The 20,132-nt window shown below is 42.8% G+C and overlaps 1 protein-coding gene across 7 annotated transcripts in view; it reads right to left on the bottom strand.

Moving 5' to 3' along the window:
- The window catches only part of RUBCNL (rubicon like autophagy enhancer), a 51,791-nt gene that overhangs the window by 5,079 nt on the left and 26,580 nt on the right, over positions 1-20,132 (bottom strand). For 4 of the 7 annotated variants that reach the window (XM_073344470.1, XM_073344475.1, XM_073344485.1 and 1 more), the window contains 7 exons: positions 13,736-13,821; positions 10,737-10,944; positions 7,713-7,817; positions 5,279-5,321; positions 4,899-5,031; positions 4,352-4,497; positions 3,347-3,411 (listed from right to left, as the gene is read on the bottom strand). In XM_073344470.1, coding sequence (XP_073200571.1) covers positions 3,347-3,411; positions 4,352-4,497; positions 4,899-5,031; positions 5,279-5,321; positions 7,713-7,817; positions 10,737-10,944; positions 13,736-13,821 — 786 coding nt within the window. Of the gene's footprint in view, positions 1-3,346; positions 3,412-4,351; positions 4,498-4,898; positions 5,032-5,278; positions 5,322-7,712; positions 7,818-10,736; positions 10,945-13,735; positions 13,822-13,911; positions 14,911-14,932; positions 15,008-20,132 lie in introns of those variants that run through there. The other 3 variants (XM_073344505.1, XM_073344514.1, XM_073344495.1) reach the window with 3 other exon arrangements.

Below are 20,132 nucleotides of genomic sequence, written 5' to 3'. Positions count from 1 at the left end.
TCAATATGTGTAAGGACCCAGCCACTCCCAGTCTCTATTCAAACCCAAGTTAATGGTATCTAGTTTGCATATTAATTCAAGCTCATTGGAGTCTGTTTCTGAAGCTTTTCTGTTGCAAAATTGCCACCTTTAAATCTTTTACTGAGTGGCCAGAGAAGTTGAAGTGTTCTCCTACCAGTTTTTGAATGTTATGATTCCTGATGTCAGATTTGTGTCCATTTATTCTTTTGTGTAGAGACTGTCTGGTTTGGCTAATGTACATGGCAGTTGGGGGCTGAAGGTGACAGCTGGTGGCATTCTGTTATTTTCTTTGTTGGGCCTGTCCTGTAGTAGGTGACTTCTGGGTACTCTTCTGGCTCTGTCAATCTGTTTTTTCACTTCAGCAGGTGGGTATTGTAGTTTTAAGAATGCTTGATAGAGATCTTGTAGGTGTTTGTCTCTGTCTGAGGGATTGAAGCAAATGCAGTTGTACCTTAAAGCTTGGCTGTAGACAATGGATAGTGTGGTGTGTCCTGGATGGAAGCTGGAGGCATGTAAGTAAGCATAGCGGTCAGTAGGTTTCCGGTATGGGGTGGTGTTTATGTGACCATTGCTTATTAGCACAGTAGTGTCCAGGAAATGGACCGCTTGTGTGGTTTTGTCTAGGCTGAGGTTGATGGTGGAATGGAAATTGTTGAAATCATGGTGGAATTCCTCAAGGACTTCTTTTCCATGGGTCCAGATGATGAAGATGTCATCAATGTAGTGCAAGTAGAGTAGGCGTCTTAGGGGACGAGAGCTAAGGAAGCGTTGTTCTAAGTCAGCCATAAAAATTTTAATATACTGTGGGGCCATGCGGGTACCCATAGCAGTGCTTCTGACTTGAAGGTATATATTGTACCCAAATGTAAAATAGTTGTGGGTGAGGACAAAGTCACAAAGATCAGCCACCAGGTTTGCCATGACATTATCGGGGATACTGTTCCTGACAGCTTGTAGTCCATCTCTGTGTGGAATGTTGGTGTAGAGGGCTTCTACATCCATTGTGGCCAGGAGGGTGTTCTCTGGAAGATCACCGATGGATTATAGTTTCCTCAGGAAGTCAGTGGTTTCTCGAAGATAGCTGGAAGTGCTGGTAGTGTAGGGCCTGAGGAGAGAGTCCACATAGCCAGACAGTCCTGCTGTCAGGGTGCCAATGCCTGAGATAATGGGGCGTCCAGGATTCCCAGGTTTATGGATCTTGGGAAGCAGACAGAATACCCTAGGTTGGGGTTCTAGGCATGTGTCTGCACAGATCTGTTCCTGTGCTTTTTCAGGGAGTTTCTTGAGCAGATGGTGTAGTTTCTTTTAGTAATCCTCGGCGGGATCAGAGGATAATGGCCCGTAGAATGTGGAGTTAGAGAGCTGCCTAGCAGCCTCTTGTTCATATTCCAACTTATTCATGATGATGACAGCACCTCCTTTGTCAGCCTTTTTAATTATGATGTCAGAGTTGTTCCTGAGGCTGTTGATGGGGTTGTGTTCAGCATGGCTGAGGTTACGGGGCAAGTGATGCTGCTTTTCCGCATTTCAGCCTGTGCACGTTGATGTGCACAATCTATGTAGAAGTCCAGTCTGTTGTTTTGACCTTCAGGAGGAGTCCACAGATTGACAGAGCCAGAAGAGTACCCAGGAGTCACCTACTACAGGACAGGCCCAACAAAGAGAATAACAGAATGCCACTAGCTGTCACCTTCAGCCCCCAACTAAAACCTCTCCAGCGCATCATCGAAGATCTACAACCTATCCTGAAAAATGATCCCTCACTCTCATAGATCTTGGGAGACAGACCAGTCCTCGCTTACAGGCAGCCCCCCAACTAGAAGCAAATACTCACCAGCAACCACACACCACACAACAAAAACACTAACCCAGGAACCTATCCTTGCAACAAAGCCCGATGCCAACTCTGTCCACATAGTTATTCAAGTGACATCATAGGACCTCATCACATTAGCCACGCCATCAGAGGCTCATTCACCTGCACGTCTACCAATGTGATATATGCCATGATGTGCCAGCAATGCCCCTCTGCCATGTACATTAGCCAAACCAGACAGTCTCTATGCAAAAGAATAAATGGACACAAATCTGACATCAGGAATCATAACATTAAAAAACCAGTAGGAGAACACTTCAACTTCTCTGGCCACTCAGTAAAAGATTTAAAGGTGGCAATTTTGCAACAGAAAAGCTTCAGAAACAGACTCCAATGAGAAACTGCTGAGCATGAATTAATATGAACACTAGATACCATTAACTTGGGTTTGAATAGAGACTGGGAGTGGCTGGGTCCTTACACATATTGAATCTATTTCCTTAAGGTAAGTATCCTCACACCTTCTTGTCAACTGTCTAAATGGGCCACCTTGATTATCTACAAAACTACAAAAGAACTACAAAAGTTCTTTTTTTTTCTCCTGCTGATAATAGCTCATCTTAACTAATTAGCCTCTCACAGTTTGTATGGTAACTTCTAACGTGTGTGTGTGTGTGTGTGTGTGTGTGTGTGTGTGTGTGTGTGTGTGAGTGTGTGAGAGAGATATATAATCTTACTATATGTTCCATTCTATGCATCCGATGAAGTGGGATGTAGCCCACAAAAGATTATGCTCTAATAAATTTGTTAGTCTCTAAGGTGCCACAAGTACTCCTGTTCTTCTCTTTGTATAATGGACCCAGTATAGGGCTTTACACTCATTTCAGAGATTTCCCATGCAATGAGACCTGATGAAGTGGATACATCTGCACATTACAATGCATTAAGCAGTTTGTGAAAAAAGTATCCCAAAGATTTTTATAACTCCAACAGGGTTTTGTGGTCAAGTCTTTAAAAATAAGAAAACTACTTACACAGCCTCTCTTTTTAAGACCAGTTGACAGTACGAATTGGCAAGGATTACGAATTCTATTTCAAAAGTATTTTCTAATTAAGATTTATGATTTGCAGCTTGGAGACTTGAATTTATTTTTTACTAATAGCCCACTTTAAAAAAGTCAAGCTATTTTACAACGTCATAAATAATGCTTCCAGTTTTATTATTGAAAGTCACCACTTCCAACTGTGGATAAGTAGGAGTGCTATGAAGTGGCCTATAGCTAATGGAGAAAGGCGTTGTGTTCTGGCTGTAATGACATTTCAGATGGTGATATGATCCTATTGTGCACTGTGTTAAGTGCATCCCCAACACGGAGCATTTTCTTCTAGTTAAGGTATTGTCAGAACTGCAAAATGCATCATGTCAGCACAAGAATACAGGTTGGCAAACAACCTGGGTTTGCTTGGTGTGGTATGTCTGTGGGTTTGTGTTTGTGTTTCAGTACTTACTGAGTTCTATTGGGGTTCCACAACCAGCACAAGTAAAGTTTTGTGCAGCTACAACGGCATCTCTCCTGTACAGAGAGACAAAATTAAATCTAACTATCCAAAAGCATATCTGATCAATTACATTCTCCCAGAACTACAGACACCTGCACTAATACTTATCAATATTTTCAACTTGGAAGTCTGATCATGTTACTCAAAAAAAACCCACAATGTAGGAAGAGAAGTCAGTTGTTAAAGAGAAGTCCTGTCTGCTATTTTACAGTGGAACTCTAAGCTAATCTTTGTAGAATATACAGACACTGCTACCAGAGATCATGGTATGCGAGAAGTGCGATACTTCCCCAGTCTTTCTTTAAGAAAGCTTAAAGGGATACGGTCAACCCAGGAAAAAAAATCACATTTGTCTGAACATTTTGTACCCATCATTAATTGCAAGTAACACCCAAGGTTGTTTTAACAGAATTTGGCAGAAAAAAAGTTGTTCATTTACTTTGTGCATTTAACAGCACTTTAAGTAGAGTGAGATTCATAGTTCTTCTGCGTAGTCAGTCTTTTGCTTGCTGAAAAAAAAGTCTTGAGCCAGCAGGGGAGCAAAAAACAAAGATCCCACAACTAGGGTGACCAGATGTCCCAATTTTATAGGGACAGTCCCGATTTTTGGGTCTTTTTCTTATATAGGCTCCTATTACCCACCATCCTCGTCCCAATTTTTCACATTTGCTGTCTGGTCACCCTACCCACAACCCTCAAAAAAAGTTACTCACCATATTGAGTAACCATATACAGACAGTGTTAATCAGGACATAATGACTCAGCAAAAGTAGACATTACTACACAACTTCCAGTGAGACACTGGAGAACAAGGTACTGAATAACAGCTCCGAGCCAAAGCCCAGTGAATCAACAGAAATCTTTTCACTGATCTCAACAGGCTTTGGACTGGGCTCAGTGTATAACAGAAACAAAATGACTAGTCCCACAGACAGACAAGTACTTGAGACTTACTTGAGTGATGGGTGAATATTAAATATTATTTGAAACCTAGGTGGGGCCCAGTCTGTGGTTCCTCTTAATTTGGCTTTGACCTTTATTTCTTCTGCCAGATTCCCACTAGACTCAAGTTCCTTTGGAATATTTTCTTTATTAGCATACTATTGAAGACAGAAAGACAGACTTAAGTGTGGAATTTAACCTGCAACCTAGTAGCTGAACAGATGCTAACATGCTTTGCAGACTATGCAATGAAGTGTCACATTCAACACTCCAACAGCTGTCAGTACAATCACAGCTTTGATACCCAAAGTCATGTTTAGTAGCAACTCTTGAAGGACTTCCTGTGTTCACAGAGATCCCATTTACATGATTGTCCTACGTTGAATTAAAGGCATTAGAGCTTTCTAACCAAGACAGGCTCCCCCCACCCCCAAAACTGCTTAAAAATAACCAAACCCTGAACACACATATTAAGCATCCTCCTTCTCCCCTTGCCAATGAGGCAGCTGCACTGAACACGCTGAATAATAAGCACATTGTTTTCTGTTTAAAGACTTACTTTCTGCTTAGTTGTGTTCAGGCTCCTAGACAGCTGAATGTTAGTTTCTGCCTGTAACCAACATTTCCTGAATGCTTGGTATAGCTTCTGTGCTGTTACTTCAGCAGAATTGCAGCCCGGATCAAAAGATAATCTGAAAATTAAGCAAGCCAAATGGCAGCATTTCATAAGTAGATTTGTGTCTTCCACATCCCTGAAGATTCCTCACACACCCTCCCTCCTCTCCCCACTTTGATTCACCTATGACCTCTAGGACCCTTGTGCCACAGCCATCAAAAACTATGTTCCCTTCCTGCCTCTCTTTAGGAGAAGTACCATGTGGCAGGGAAGAGTATTGCCACCTGGCTATTTACTAAGTTACGAGAAATACAAAAAGTTACCTTTTATCTGGAGATGCTGCAATATTTTCCAAGTCTTCAAGTTCTACAGAAAAGGAGAAAAAATTTGTTAGCCCAACAAAAGCAAAAACCTCCTACCATTGTATTCTATCTACTTTAGGGCTAGTCTATACTGGCAATGCTAAAGCTTAACATGCCTTGTGTGGTCGCTGTGCAGCGCTGGGAGAAAAAAAAAACCCATCTCCACAGGGGGCGTGGTTCCCTGTGCTAGGAGGACGGCTCCCAGCTCTGAGGCATTGTCTACACTGGTGCTTTACAGCGCTGAAACTTGCTGCACTCACAGGGGTGCTTTTTCACATCCCATGAGCGAGAAAGTTGCAGTGCTGTAAATTGCCAGTGTAGACAAGCCCTTAGGATCTTATATGGCTCCCATCATCATAGTATCTGAGCACCTGACAATCCTTAACATATTTATCTTCACAAGAGCGTTGTCAGATAAGGAACTGCTATTATCTCATTTTCATCAATCATCATCATCACTCCCATAACCACATTGGTTGTTGGGGCACCGTCATTGATGAGGAATCGACCAATTGTCTCCACCCCTGATGATTGTGTGTCAGTGATGAGTATCTGCGAAGTCCATTCCTGTCCACTCTTATGTTGTCTGTCCATCTCTTCTTCTGTCTACCTCTTCTTCTCTTCCCCTGTACTGTGCCTTGGAGGATGATCTTGGATAGGCCAGATAATCTTGTTACATGGCCGTACCACTTCAGCTTGCACTTCTTCATGGTCGACAAGAGGTCTTCATATGACTCAGTGCATTGGGTGATGATGTTGTGGACCTCTTCACTAGTGACATGGTCGAAGTAGGAGATGCCCAGGATTTTACGGAAGTATCTCATATCTACTACCTGTATTTTCCATTCAAGTTCTGCCGTAAGAGTCCATGCCTCACACGCATACAGAAAAACGAAGATGACCAGTGCGTGCAGAACTTTCAGTTATTTTCCAGGGAGATGTTCTTATTCCTCCAAATTGGCTTTAGCTTTGCCACCACTGCTGTTTGCACAGTTCTTGCCAGAATTTCTGCCTTTGATCCTTCATCAGTGATGATTTCCCCCAGATAATTAAACTGTTTCACTGTCTCCAGTTCTTGTCCACTGACAGGGATATGTGAGCTGACCCAGTCATGTTTGTTTGTCGTCAGCTTGGTTTTCTCTGCACTAATTTCAATGCCATATTTTGAGGAGGTTTCATCCAATCGTTTCACAAGGTTGGTAAATTCATCTTCGCTACCTGACAGGCCGGCAATGTTATCAGCAAACCAAAGATTTGAGATTGTTCGCCCCCCCCCCAGTGCTGACTGTCCATATGTGGTCATCTATGGCATCAGTCATTATGTGTGCCATACTCAATGCCTTCTTGAAGTCAACAAAGATGGGATAGACATCCTGCTGGTATTGTAAGTACTTCTCACATAGAACACGAAGATTGAAAATCTGTTCTGTGATACTTCTTCCAGCACGAAAGCCAGCATGTTCTTCAGCAATGATATTCTCCATTTGTGGCTTCAATCTGTTCCATATGACTTTCAACATCACTTGGCTGGGATGGCTAATTAAGCTTATGGTCCAGTAATTTTGACACAATTGCCTTTCTTTGACAGAGTGATGATTAGTGACTATGTCCACGTGGAGGGCCACTCATTGGTCTGCGAGATCTTGTTGCAGATCTTGGTAAGTACATCTATTCCTATTTCTCCTCCGAATTTCATCAGTTCGGCTGGGATACTGTCAATACTTGTAGCCTTTCCATTCTTGAGTGATTTCACAGCTGTCTCCACTTCTTCATGCAGTGTTGGAAAGTCCTCCTCCTCTGTTGACTCTGGGCTGTCTAGGACACTAGGATCTCCATTTGTCTGGTGGTTTTATAGATCAGAGCAGTAATTTGTCCACCTATTGATGATGTCCCTTTCTTCTGTAAGACTGTTCTCTTCTTTGTCTTGAATTGTGTTAGCTTTTCAGATTTTTTACAGATAGGTAATGGAGGCACAGAGATGCTAAATGACTTGCCCAAGGTCACACACGAAACCTGTGGCAAAGCAGAGAATTGAACTCAGGTGTCTTAGGGGCTATATAGGGAATCTGTGGTGGGTACACTTTGGGCACTACCCCGTACAATGCGCATGCACGTTAATATACATGTCAACCAGTGGAAAGTATTCTTGCTGTAGAAATGAACTCCTGTATTGTTATTATGTATGATAGAGTTTTAGCACTTATGCAAAGCTATTTCAACTCTTCCCATTAGTAGTGCATGATTACCAAGAGAGAAATTTTACCATACACCTCTGAGTTTGTACTATAAAATACATACTATGGCAACATGTAGCTCTGGAAAAGTGGCACTGAAGTAGTTAGTAAATCCATCCAGACTCATTGCAAGTTGCATCTGCATAGTTTGAAAGTCTTACCAATAATTACAAATTCATCGTCTGAGTCACTATCGCAGTGAAATCTACCGGCCTCATGATGTGATGGTGGATTTACTGATGAGCTGACCTGCAGCACAGCACAACCTTTAACAAAGGAAGTGATTCATTACTAAAAGAGTTTCATGGAGGGATTAATACATTTAGATCTGTGCACTATTTTAAACATTCTGTCACTGTCTTCTCCTCCCTCTCCATCAAACAAAAACCACACACTAAATGTAGAATGAGCTTTTAGGTTGTATGTTCTTTGGGGTAGGGGCTGTCATTTCTTTTGTATTTGTAAAGTGCCTAACACAACGGGGCCTAAGCTGATTGAAGCCTGTATTAACTACTGCAGTTATAAATATTTAATAGTAATATGCTTCCCCACCCCGCACACTTCTACTTCAGTGATTTCCCCCCCCAAGAAGTTACATCGTTTAGATTCATGTTATACAATGTATAAAAATTCCTTTTGGGACATGCCCATTTTACAAATTCATGTACTGTACAGTGTTACAATATCATAAGCCTTTGTTACCCTGACTCATACTACATGTGCACAAATACTGCTTGAGATTTCATCCTACTCAAATGTCTGCTGACTGATCCGTGAACTAATGAAGTAAGTTATAAATCAAATGATGATAGTCAGACTCCATATCCCGTAATACGAAAAAGGAAGATGAAGAAACCACACATTACAAATGTTGCACTTGAAGGTGGGGTTGGTTTTGTTTTTGTTTTTTTTAAATCCTAACTTGACAGTTTCACTAACAAGGAACATGAACTACGATTTCTGGTGAATCACAGTCCAGCACAAAGAACTACATATATCCCCATGCACACTCCAAAGAGAGAGACAAACCATAAAAGATGCACAGAGGTGAATGTTAAAGAAAAACTGGCAAGCATGGGAATAACTTGGAGAATCAAATTTATCAGGGATACATCTCATAGGACAAGGGAAGGCAAACTTTTTGGCCTGAGGGCCACATCGGGTTTCCAAAATTGTATGGAGGGCTGGTTAGGGGAGGCTGTGCCTCCCCCAACAGCCAGGCTTGGCCCAGCCCCCACCCCCTATCCAAACCCCCACTGCTTCATGCCCCCGACAGCCCCCTCCCCCCCCCCCGGGACTCCTGCCCCATCCAATCCCCCCTGTTCCCTGACAGCCCCCCCCAGGACCCCTGCCCCATCCACCCCTCCCTGTCCCCTGACTGCCCCTGGAACCCCTGCCCCTGACTGCCCTCCACCGACGTTGGATCATATTAAAGAAGTTCTGTATTAAAATCACAAATGAGTTTGATTCCCCATAGTTTAAATTCCAGGGTATTACTAATTAAGAGGTCTCTTGGTTTTTGGTACTATTTCTCTCCCTCTGTGTGTGAAACTTGCAAGCTGCCAATTGTGTTAGTACATTCTAAGACAGAGTCTGTTCTCAAAGCAATTCTTTGTAAACAACAACTACTCACACAGAGAGAGAGAGACTCAAAGCAATACTCTGTAACAACAGAAACAGCACCCAGAGACTCCCCGCCCTTTTATTGTATTAACAATTGTGATTAAAATAGAGATAGAGGATGTATGTGGATGGATGCTTGGTGTGGTTAGTAACTGAATGATCAGGGAGGTGCCAGCCTAAGAATCCAGTGTCCATCAGCCGAAGAAGGCGTCAAGTGGAAATAACAGAAGACCCCCGGAGGGCAGACTGGAATCCACCCAGCCGCCTCAAGAATGGGAGAACCAAAGAACAAGATAACATCTGGCAGCATGGAGCTGTCAGGAATGCGACATCTGCTGATTGATTCAGCAACAGCATGATGAAGCAATTCCCATAGACTGGCATAGGAAGAAATTCCTATAAAAATGGACTCTAGAAAGTGAGAACTTTGGGGTCTGATTGTGCAAACCAACTTCCAGGAGCATCAGAGGAGCATCTGACAAGGCCCTGCTCCCTCCTCATGTCCAGGCCACCTGGCCAGTGGCTTGGTATGAGCAACTCTAAGGCTGGTAATTATGATAACAACCTTGGAGAGACAGAGACAGAGACAGAGACAGTGTGTGTGTGTGTGTGTGTGAGAGAGAGAATAAATATGAGATTGAATGGAATGTTATAGCTATAACTGCTTACTATGATTCTTTCTGTATTCACAATAAATGTGGTATTTTGCCTTTTTCCCTTTAATAAGATCCTGCTGGTTTTTATTTTGTTGGTATAACACCGACCCATCCAACCCCCCGTCTCCTTCCTGACTGCCCCGCTGGGAACCCGGCCTCTATAAAACCCCCCTTCTGTTCCCCACCATCTGACCGCCCCAACCCCTATCCAGACCCCTGTCCCCTGACCACCACTCCAAACTCCCCTGCCCTCTATTCAACCCTCACACCCCACCCCCAACGGTCCCTGACCCCTTACCGTGCTGCTTGGAGCGCTGGTAGCTGCCCGGCTGGAGCCAGCCACACCACCACGCAGCACAGAGGTCATAGAATCATAGAGGTCATAGAATCATAGAATATCAGGGTTGGAAGGGACCTCAGGAGGTCATCTAGTCCAACCCCCTGCTCAAAGCAGGACCAATCCCCAATTTTTGCCAGAGATCGCAAATGGCCCCCTCAAGGATTGAACTCACAACCCTGGGTTTAGCAGGCCAATGCTCAAACCACTGAGCTATCCCTCCCGGGTCAGGCAGCGGCTCTGCAGCTGCACCTCCCGGCCAGAGCTCACTGGCAGCACAGCGAGCTGAGGCTGTGGGAGAGGGGGAACAGCGGGGGAGGGGACAGGGGCTAACCTCCCGGGCCAGGAGCTCAGGGGCTGGGCAGGACGGTCCCACGGGCCGCAGTTTGCCCACCTCTATCATAGGACAAGCGACCTTTTGTTTTTGAAGCCTGTCTGGGGAGTCAGTGAAGATTAGACAGGACAGGGAATTCACTTATGAGAAACACCCATCCCAACTCTTCCTGTAGGGTAATCGGGCAAAGACAGGCAAGAAGCGTTACATTATGGGCTAAAATGAAATAACTTACCTTCATAGCCACTGTCTGAAGAAGCAGAAGAAGCAGATTGTGTCTTTACTCTGGTACAAGAGGATATTTCTGAATCAGTCTGATAGCTGCCTAGCCATCCACTGGTTTCTTCTGCATTCCAGGGCTCTGCCTGTTGACTTAGGATACTGCACTTCATTTTCTCCAGAGATGCTATAATCATATCTGCAACCAAGAAGTGTGCATTCTCCTGGGCACAGAAAAGAGGAATGTTTATTACTAGTTTACTTATTAGTGTAATTAGTGTCAGCTTCTCTTCCCAACATTAACAAGCCAAGAATGCATACTTAAAGCATACGTGGCCTTTAATTTAAGAAGCTGCTGGAAATTAAAATAAAATAATGTGGGTAAGAGGTACAGTATCCAAGAAACTCAATTTATGTTGGTCTTAATGTTTTTAAAGAATATTTGTTGCATTTATTTTCTTTCCCTCTCTGAAATCAAAAGGAAGAAACTTCAAATGCTTAATTGAGTAGTCTCTTGGCAGGTGTGTATATTTAGGCATTTTTAAGGGCATATTCCCAAGATTACCCATAAATTTTAGTAAGCATATGTTAAACCATGTAGCATATTTACTAGGATTTAATTAAAGGAGTGAAGTATATATAGACACTTTAGTGTGCATATTAATTTTGAACCGGTGAGGTGTGGCAGGCTTTAATACTACTTTGAGATTCTCAGATGAGGGATGATAACAGAAGTGCAAAAGCACTTGCTTATCTCACTGACTTAATTCTTTAATGTTTGCAAGGTATAATTAACCCCATTTTACAGGTGGGAAAATGGAAACTTGCGTGACTAGCTCAAAAGATCACCCAGGAAGTTGTTGATAAAGCCAGGAATGGAACACAGATCCCCTGGCTCCCACTATGGAGTTGCTTGCTTGCATGCAACTTCAAGGTCCAATAAGAAAGCTCATTGCTTAAAAATACTCTCGGGATCTAATGTTGCAACTTGTGAATGTAGATATCAAATAGTCCACTAACAAATTGAGTTAATGCTCTAAAAATGGCACCAGTTGTAATTACAACATTCTTCACAGCAGTGTATCGGGAAGCTGTAGTAATAAGCACTTAAATTATCATCACTTAAGAACAATTAAAAATGAAAACTACAGTAGACATTTCTTCAACTTTTTGACCATCTTTAGGAGAAAGAGGTGAACAACAGATTTTATTTCTAAACAAGTCCAATAAAATGGCATTTCCCCAACAGTACAGGCCCTCACGTAACGTCTCAAGAAGTTCACATGGGTGCCTGAAGAAACTATCTTAAACTAAATGATGTTCGATTATCACCACTTCTTTTGTTAACAGTTTCCCACAGAAACCATTCAACAAGCTTTGGGACATACCATTAACAAAGGAAAGAAAATTAAACAGCCAATTTTTCCTGGAGGGGAAATACTGATACCAAGGTGATTCAGAGAAAGTTTGATGGATTCTCAATGGGGGTTAATACCAGGTCACTGGCAGATCTGAGAATACTTGTGCCATGTCCAATGGTTAAGAACTTGCCTGCAAGGGTTTGTGTTGCCAAGTGGGTTCTTGCATATTGAGGAACTTATATAAGCAAACAGTCTCCATTTACGCGAACTCTGCTCTCACCCCTTTTTCGCCACCTTCCTTTTATACGCTGAGCTCCTTCCCTTCAGGAAACAGCGCAGGGTCATAGGAGAAAGGTGAAGAAGACCTATTGGGTCATCTATTCCCTCTCCCTCCCAGGGCAGGATTGTAACTTTCAGTACGTAGATTAGTGCTTTGTCCAATCTTCTACCAATTCCCATGGGAGACGACTCCGTTGTCTAATAGAGGTCAACTGTCAGGAAGTTCTCTCCTGATATTCATCCTAATTCCCCCCTCTTAGTTTTATCCCATTACTTCTAGTTAAACCCCTTGTACCATCCCTGGTGTCTGAACCCTTTAATAGTTGTTATATTCTCCCCCTCTCCCTTTCATCATGACTGAGCTCTTTGATCTTTCCTCTAAGATGACAGCCTCCTGATCATTTGTGTAGAGGGGGCAGTGCTGCCTAGTGGACAGAGCACTGGATTGGAATTCAGGAGACCTCAGTTTTATTCCCTGCTTTGCCACTGATAGGCAGGGTGACAAAATGATGGGGTCTAACTTAGCTGCTACCACTCACAAAAGTGATCTTGGTGTCATTGTGGATAGTTCTCTGAAAACATCTGCTAAAAATGCAGCAGCAGTCAAAAAAAGCTATCAGAATGTTAGGAACCATTAGAAGAGGGCTAGATAATAAGACATAATATATGATAATGCTTCTATATAAATCCATGGCATGCCTACACCTTGAATACTGCATGCGGTTCTGGTCACCTCATCTAAAAAGATATATTAGAATTGGAAAAGGTACTGAAAAAGGCAACAAAAATGATTCGGTGTATGGAACAGCTTCCATATGAGGAGAGATTAAAAACTCTGGGACTTTTCCACTTGGAAAAGAGATGACTAGGAGGGGATATGATTGAGGTCTATAAAATCTTGACTGGTGTGGATAAAGTGAATAAGGAAGTGTTATTTACTCCTTCACATAACACTAGCACAAAACAAATCCTGTGCTATACTATCACAGAATAGCATGAAATAATGTAGATAAAATGGAGGTATAGGAAAGGGGAAAACATTGTTTGGAAAATGTTTGGAATGAAAAGGGAGTATCTTTAAAGTATTACACTCCCTGAAGTGAGTGAAAGGAGGGTGTGTAGAAGGGGCAATATTGAAAAGCTTGGGCTGAATTTTAATTTGTACAAATGCTCATCCTAAAACAGAATAAAAAAAGAAAAACAGCAAGTTGTAAAAGACTAGTTTTGGCATCACTAAAGTTTGTTCTTCTAAAGCCAATCAGACGGAATCAGTTCTACGTAGACTGACTAGCAAACAATCAAGTGTAATTATTCATAAGTGATTATTCTGCACTAGAATATTGGCACAATAGATCCATAACTGCAATGCTCTCACCTTCTCCACATCTACAGGAAGCATGAAGGTATCCTGCAAGGAACGGTTCAAGGAAATAGCTCCTATGCTTAAATCTGAAGTAGCACCTGTAGGTGTAACAATAAGCATTACTATTAGTTATGTGTTTCTTTGCACTAGCCACAATATGTTAAGTGCTTTCCAAGAGAAAAACTTACCCTTGTTTTCCAAAACTGTCAAGGGCATGGGGGGTCGCAGGGAGGGAGGAGGAAGGAATTGTCAAAGGTAGAGACAGTTTGAGGGACCTTGGTCTTTTGAAAATACAAACAGTACTTAACTTATCCAGGCAACCTGGAGAAAGTATGTCAAGTTTAGGGGAAACAAAGCTTAAATACACTGCAACACATAACTTCATTGTAAACCTGCCTCAGAAGTCTAAGCAAAGCCCAAAGCTGTTCATTTAGTACGCTAATCAAGCACATAAAATACCAGCGCACTGAACTACAAATAAACGAGTGTGGACCCGAGCAGTTAAGAAAAGCCACATGGAAAAGCCTGGGTACTCAATATGCTACCCTTGGAAAACGCCATGTGTTATTACAGTAAGCATGTGGAAAGTTAACGCTGCTCAGAACTGTTAGCCACTGGCTGGAAGATAAGACTCATGCGAGCACAATACAGGTTTCAGTGGGTGTCTAATCATACAGGGGCCAGCTGCAGACAATGTGGGCATTGGTTTCATATGAATGCAAGAAGCTCAGAAGAGTTTGCTGTATATTTCCATACGTCCTGAATCCCTACTGCATGTTAGCATATGTAGGACCACCATACGTAGAGATGCAGCATTTCTCGTTTTACAGTGTAGCAGCTGCCATTTTTACAGTGCTCACTGGTGATTTTGCTGAATATGGAAAACAAAAGCACCATCTCATCCCTTTCAGCACCTTTTTATGATAGAGCAGAGCATACATTTGTTTCTCTATAGCTTGACTACCTACACTCAATCACATAAACATGATGTGCTGGAATGGGTCTTAATTCTTGTTGAAATTAAAGCCTCGCCTTCATTAAGATTAGTTGGTTCATATTCTAATATTTTATATTAAATCCCTAAGAACCACTACTACAAGAAATTAGCCAACTAATATTGGCAAGATAGAGGGGCAAGGGGATAGTTTATACAGTCACAACAAAATATATATATATCAAGGAGCATATGATAATAAAACCTGTGCTTACCACCACCTTGACCACTTCGCTTGTATATTGTTTCTCTCTTCCCTACCTTGCATGTATTGACTTGTTTCAGTAAAAAAGACTTTGGGGCAGGGCCTGCCTTCTTATATACTCTCACAGCATCTGGCACGTTCTGGGTATACTGCAATATAAAATGATTTAGAACATCCAGATGACAAGCAAATGGTCTGTCTTTTTCAAACTAGACCCTCTCCACCATAGACTTTCTGCTTAAAATGATAAACTATAATGAACAGAGAGAGACTCCCAAAAACACATAAGAATAGTTTATGCAAGTCACCCCCTCCAGCTAATTAGCACTGAACATTTCTCAATACGTTAATCATTTTTATTTGGCTATAATTGGACACTTCACCTTGAATCGTCCTTTAGAATATGTGTTAACTAGAATATGTGCTAACTACTTATGCTAAACTATCTGTTTGATCTTGTATTTAGCTGTGACACAGTAAGTTTCCCAGGCCTGAAGAAGAGCTCTGTAAGTTCCAAAGCTTGTCTCTCTCATCAATCACAAGTTGGTCCAATAAAGATATTACCTCACCCAGCCTTGTCTGTCTGGGACCCACACAGCTACAACAACACTGCATACATACACTGAAGATAAAGTAATCCTGTCCTCCCCATCTTACTTCAAAAGGGTTCCCCATTTCCCTCCTGAAGGAGCTTAGTTAGGATAAGGTGGGGGAAGACAAAAAGACCAAACACGGGATCACACTAAGAGTGCGTACTTTCCTTTTTAGAAGTCTGCCTTCTCATTCAAGTTTTAACTCAACCAAGGTTCACCAAAACATTTGATTAAACTTAAAACAATCTAAAAATTTTAGTTCCTTTTCAGATTGTATCATCTTTGGAGCCTCAACTTACATCTGCAACAGATCACTGTATGCACTATTTCAGTATGAGTGAGCTAGCTGTACTTTGTAGCTACCAAGAAGGATAAGCGTCCACCTGCCTAGTCAGGTGGAGGTGTGGAAGGAGAGAACTGTGGTGCGCACACAGTCTGTAGGACGAAGGTTAGTGGGGCCTGACAGCAACGTGTGACAGACAAAACTGTAAGCAGTGTGGCAGCCATGTGGGTCCCAGGATATCCGAGAGAGAAGGTGGGTGAGATAATATCTTTTATTGGACCCACTTCTGTTAGTGAAAGAGAGAGAGAGAAAGAAGGTGGTCCAATAAAAGAAATTACCTCACCCCCTTGGACAAAATTGTCAGTTTGTTTGCTAGGCACTGTGCATCGCTGCTCTAACCCTGTTGGGGTCTGGGAAAGGACATTTCAGACAGTCACATTAGGAAACTGGATATTCTGAGTAACCTAGGCAAAAAATTAAAGCTAAAGGGAAGTGACAGCCATTTTGCTTGCCACACACCCATCACCTCAAAGACCAGGAAAAGCAATTCATTTAAACAGTTACCTAGCAAAGGTAGAGATTTGAATTTCAAATTAAACTGTACTGAAGTCATGGGGGTAGGGGGGACCTTAGTGTGGCCCTTTTTAAACAGAGATTATTGGAGAGGTCCTTAGAGGAAGTTTCATAGGATAAGTAGAAACAGTTTCATAGTTAAAAAGTAAATTCCATTAAAAAACAGTTTGTCTGGATTTAAACATCAAGGCTTGTTGGATCATATTAAAGAAGTTCTGTATTAAAAACCACAAATGAGTTTGATTCCCCATAATTTAAATTCCAGGGTATTACTAATTAAGAGGTCTCTTGGTTTTTGGTCTCTTGGTTTTACTGTTTCTCTCCCTCTCTGTGTGAAACTTACAAGTTGCTAATTGTGTTAGTACATCCTAAAACAGAGTCTGTTCTCAAAGCAATACTCTGTAACAACAACTACTCACACAGAGAGAGAGACTCAAAGCAATACTCTAACAACAGAAACAGCACCCAGAGACTCCCCGCCCTTTTATTGTATTAACAATTGTGATTAAAATAGAGATAGAGGATGTATGTGGATGGATGCTTGGTGTGGTTAATAACTGAATGATCAGGGAGGTGCCAGCCTAAGAATCCAGTGTCCATCAGCCGAAGAAGGCATCAAGTGGAAACAACCAGAGGACCCACGGAGGGTAGGCTGGAATTCACCCAACAGCCTCAAGAATGGGAGAACTAAAGAACAAGATAACATCTGGCAGCACGGAGCTGTCAGGAATGTGACATCTGCTGATTGATTCAGCAACAGCATGATGAAGCAATTCCCATAGACTGGCATAGGAAGAAATTCCTATAAAAATGGACTCTAGAAAGTGAGAACTTTGGGGTCTGATTGTGCAAACCAACTTCCAGGAGCATCAGATGAACACCTGACAAGGCCCCGCTCCCTCCTCGTGTCCAGGCCACCTGGCCAGTGGCTTGGCATGTGCAACTCTAAGGCTAGTAACTATGATAACAACCTTGCAGAATGTGTGTGTGTGTATATATGAATGAATGTGTGAATAAATATGAAATTGAATGGAATGTTATAGCTATAACTAACTGCTTACTATGATTCTTTCTGTATTCACAATAAATGTGGCATTTTGCCTCATTCCCTTTAATAAGATCCTGCTGGTTTTTATTTTATTGGTATAACAGGCTTTCATTTTCTAGGTTTTTTCCTTAGCAGCGGGAGACAAGGCAGCAGGAATCACACCAACATTTAAATGGTGGGGGTGGATTTGAGAGGGGGACAATGCTTGTTTTCAGGTAAGAATCTAAGTGACAATTAATAGAATGCCAAAGAGAAAACACTCTAGTATAATTCCCACTCTAAAATTAAGCAGTTCATGTCTGGTCGTTTGGCTTCCTGTTCCCTTCTACTGTCCCTTCTCCTGCCTCAGTGCAATTTCAGTGTCACAGCTCCAGTGAGGGAAGAAGATATCTCATACCACTCTCTGCCCTAAGCCACTAGCCAGTGGTTTAACTGGCTGAAGAGAGGAGCAGAGGCCTGAAGTTGAGGATTCTGGAAATTGCATGATCTCTGAGATGGCACAGTAAGTTTAAAGCTCTAAGCATAGTATAAAGAATCAAAGCAAATGGCAAATTTTAAAATCAAGACTGGCTTTAAAAAAAAAAAAAAGATATGCTCTAGGAATTATTTTGGAGAAGTTCTCTGGCCTGTGTCACACAGGAGGTCAGACTAGATTATCACAGTGGTTCCTTTTGGCTTTGGAATCTAGGAATCTATTTTCTTTGCCAGAGCTGAATGAGGTGTCTGCCCCCACAAAAAAAAAAAAAATCTCTCAGGTTTAACAAAATAAAGTCCCTAATCCTTGAATGATCTTTTTTCAAACGTGGCCCAGTCCACATTCTGACTGACACCCATTGGTTGTGAAGGAACCTAACCACTGAATCCCATGTGCTTCGAAGCCCCCTTCCCCTCCTCTTGCCCCCAAGGCACCACCTGCCCTGGGCAGGGGACCTGGGAGGCAGGGACACAGGCCAGGGGCTGCTCAAACCACCCACACTGCAGGCAGGTGTAGGGTGTGCCACAGCTGCCTGCCTGGCTCTTATCATGGCCAGGCTTTGGCTCCAAGGGCCCCAACCGGAGTTGGGTCAGGGAGAGTTGTGTGGGCAGTTGTTGGGAGCCTGAGGCTGGGGACCTGGGACACAGGCACGGGGCTGCTTTTGCCTCCACCTCGGGCAGAGGGGCGGGGGCACCTGGCTCCCCCCACTTTTGGGAGGACTCTGGCACCCTTGCCCTGGGCTGAGGCTGGGGCTAGTGGGGGCCGGCCTGAAGCCAGGGACTCTGGGCAGCTGGAGCCAGTGCTCGTGCTGCCCACCCACCTGGCGTTTGGGGACTCGGGTCCATGCCGCCCAGGGACTTCCCTACATCCACCTTGCATTTCCCCAACACCCCCCCCCCCCCCCCCGTTTTGTGAACCAGTTACATGCAGTGTTGCCAATGTAGTGATTGTTTGGAAATCTGAATTGAAATTGAAACATTAATACATACTTTAAAAGCATACAAAGTGTATGATAAAATACATGTATCTGAAAAAGTATAATACTTTTCAAAAGTATGAACATAGACTAGCTTCCTTATACAGCTGTTTTTTTATGACAATGTCAGTGCATTCATTTAGGTGAGTAATGAAATGTTGTTGTTCTTATTGTATGAGTAAAGGGCAGTAGAACTGTACTTAGCCTCTGCTGACTGAGGGCATCGAGAGAGGCTGGGGACAGTTGTTTTGCTTGATGGTCTGCCTGAGTCACAAGTACTATTTGACCTGCCCCTCTCCACTGTTTAAAGACTGAGCTGATTAGGCTCCATGGATAGTCTCTTGTTTTGTTAAGTGACCACTACAGTTGAAATCACTGATAATCAGGTCTAAGTGCTTAAACCTGCAGTGGAGACAGTGTTTCTGTAGAAGAGATGGACCAGTCTGCACTAGAAGTGAGGTTCCCCCACTGAGAGCTCAACTGAAATGACTGAGAGCTGTGTGGAACCTCAAGAGACCAACTGGCAGAGGTCACAGTGGCAGGTGGCAGCAGAAGGTGACAGTGCAGGGCCATTGACAACGGAGCAATGGAGTGAATGGTGGCACAACGAACAACAGTGACCAGAGCGAATAGTGAGCAGCTGGAGGAACGAGCAAGGTGCCTTCTTTGCCCCCACCTGGGAGGTGAACTCATGTGAAAGCACCTCTGAACTCTGAGTCTCCACTGACCCAGGACAACACCAGTGAGTGCTAATGAGGCTGTTAAGAATGCTGGAGACACAACACAGTTCATGCGAACAAACATGGCTGTGGCATCATACTTTCTATTTAAGCAAGAGATACCATACACTACAGACTGGAGGCCAATGTTAAGTGCATTGTCACTTGTTCACCTTGAAGTTGAACACTGGTTCTGAACAAGACCAGCAAATGCTCACTATCTTTCTGCAAGAAACTCAACTGACTGGCTAGAATGATGCAACACTGAAAGACTCAACAGTTGAAAAAGTGAAGAACTCTCTCACCACATTCAAAAAAATTACATACATGGCTGATGAACGCACCAATGCAAATGGGCATCAAGTATTAAGTCATTGTGTGCATTATCTTGATGACTGTGGTAGCCAGTAGATGCATTTCTAGATGTTCAAGTTATAGAAGACACACTGGCTTCATCTGTGACAACCCACATCTTAGAAGAGTTAAATGCTTCTCAATTGGACCCCAAACAGATGGCTGCTTGTGCATTTGATGGAGCTGCAA

The sequence above is a fragment of the Lepidochelys kempii genome, chromosome 1, assembly GCF_965140265.1.
Source record: "Lepidochelys kempii isolate rLepKem1 chromosome 1, rLepKem1.hap2, whole genome shotgun sequence".
Classification (NCBI taxonomy): domain Eukaryota; kingdom Metazoa; phylum Chordata; order Testudines; family Cheloniidae; genus Lepidochelys; species Lepidochelys kempii.
The sequence above is the reverse complement of the archived record's forward strand: the minus strand, read 5'-3'. Positions and strand labels throughout refer to the sequence as shown.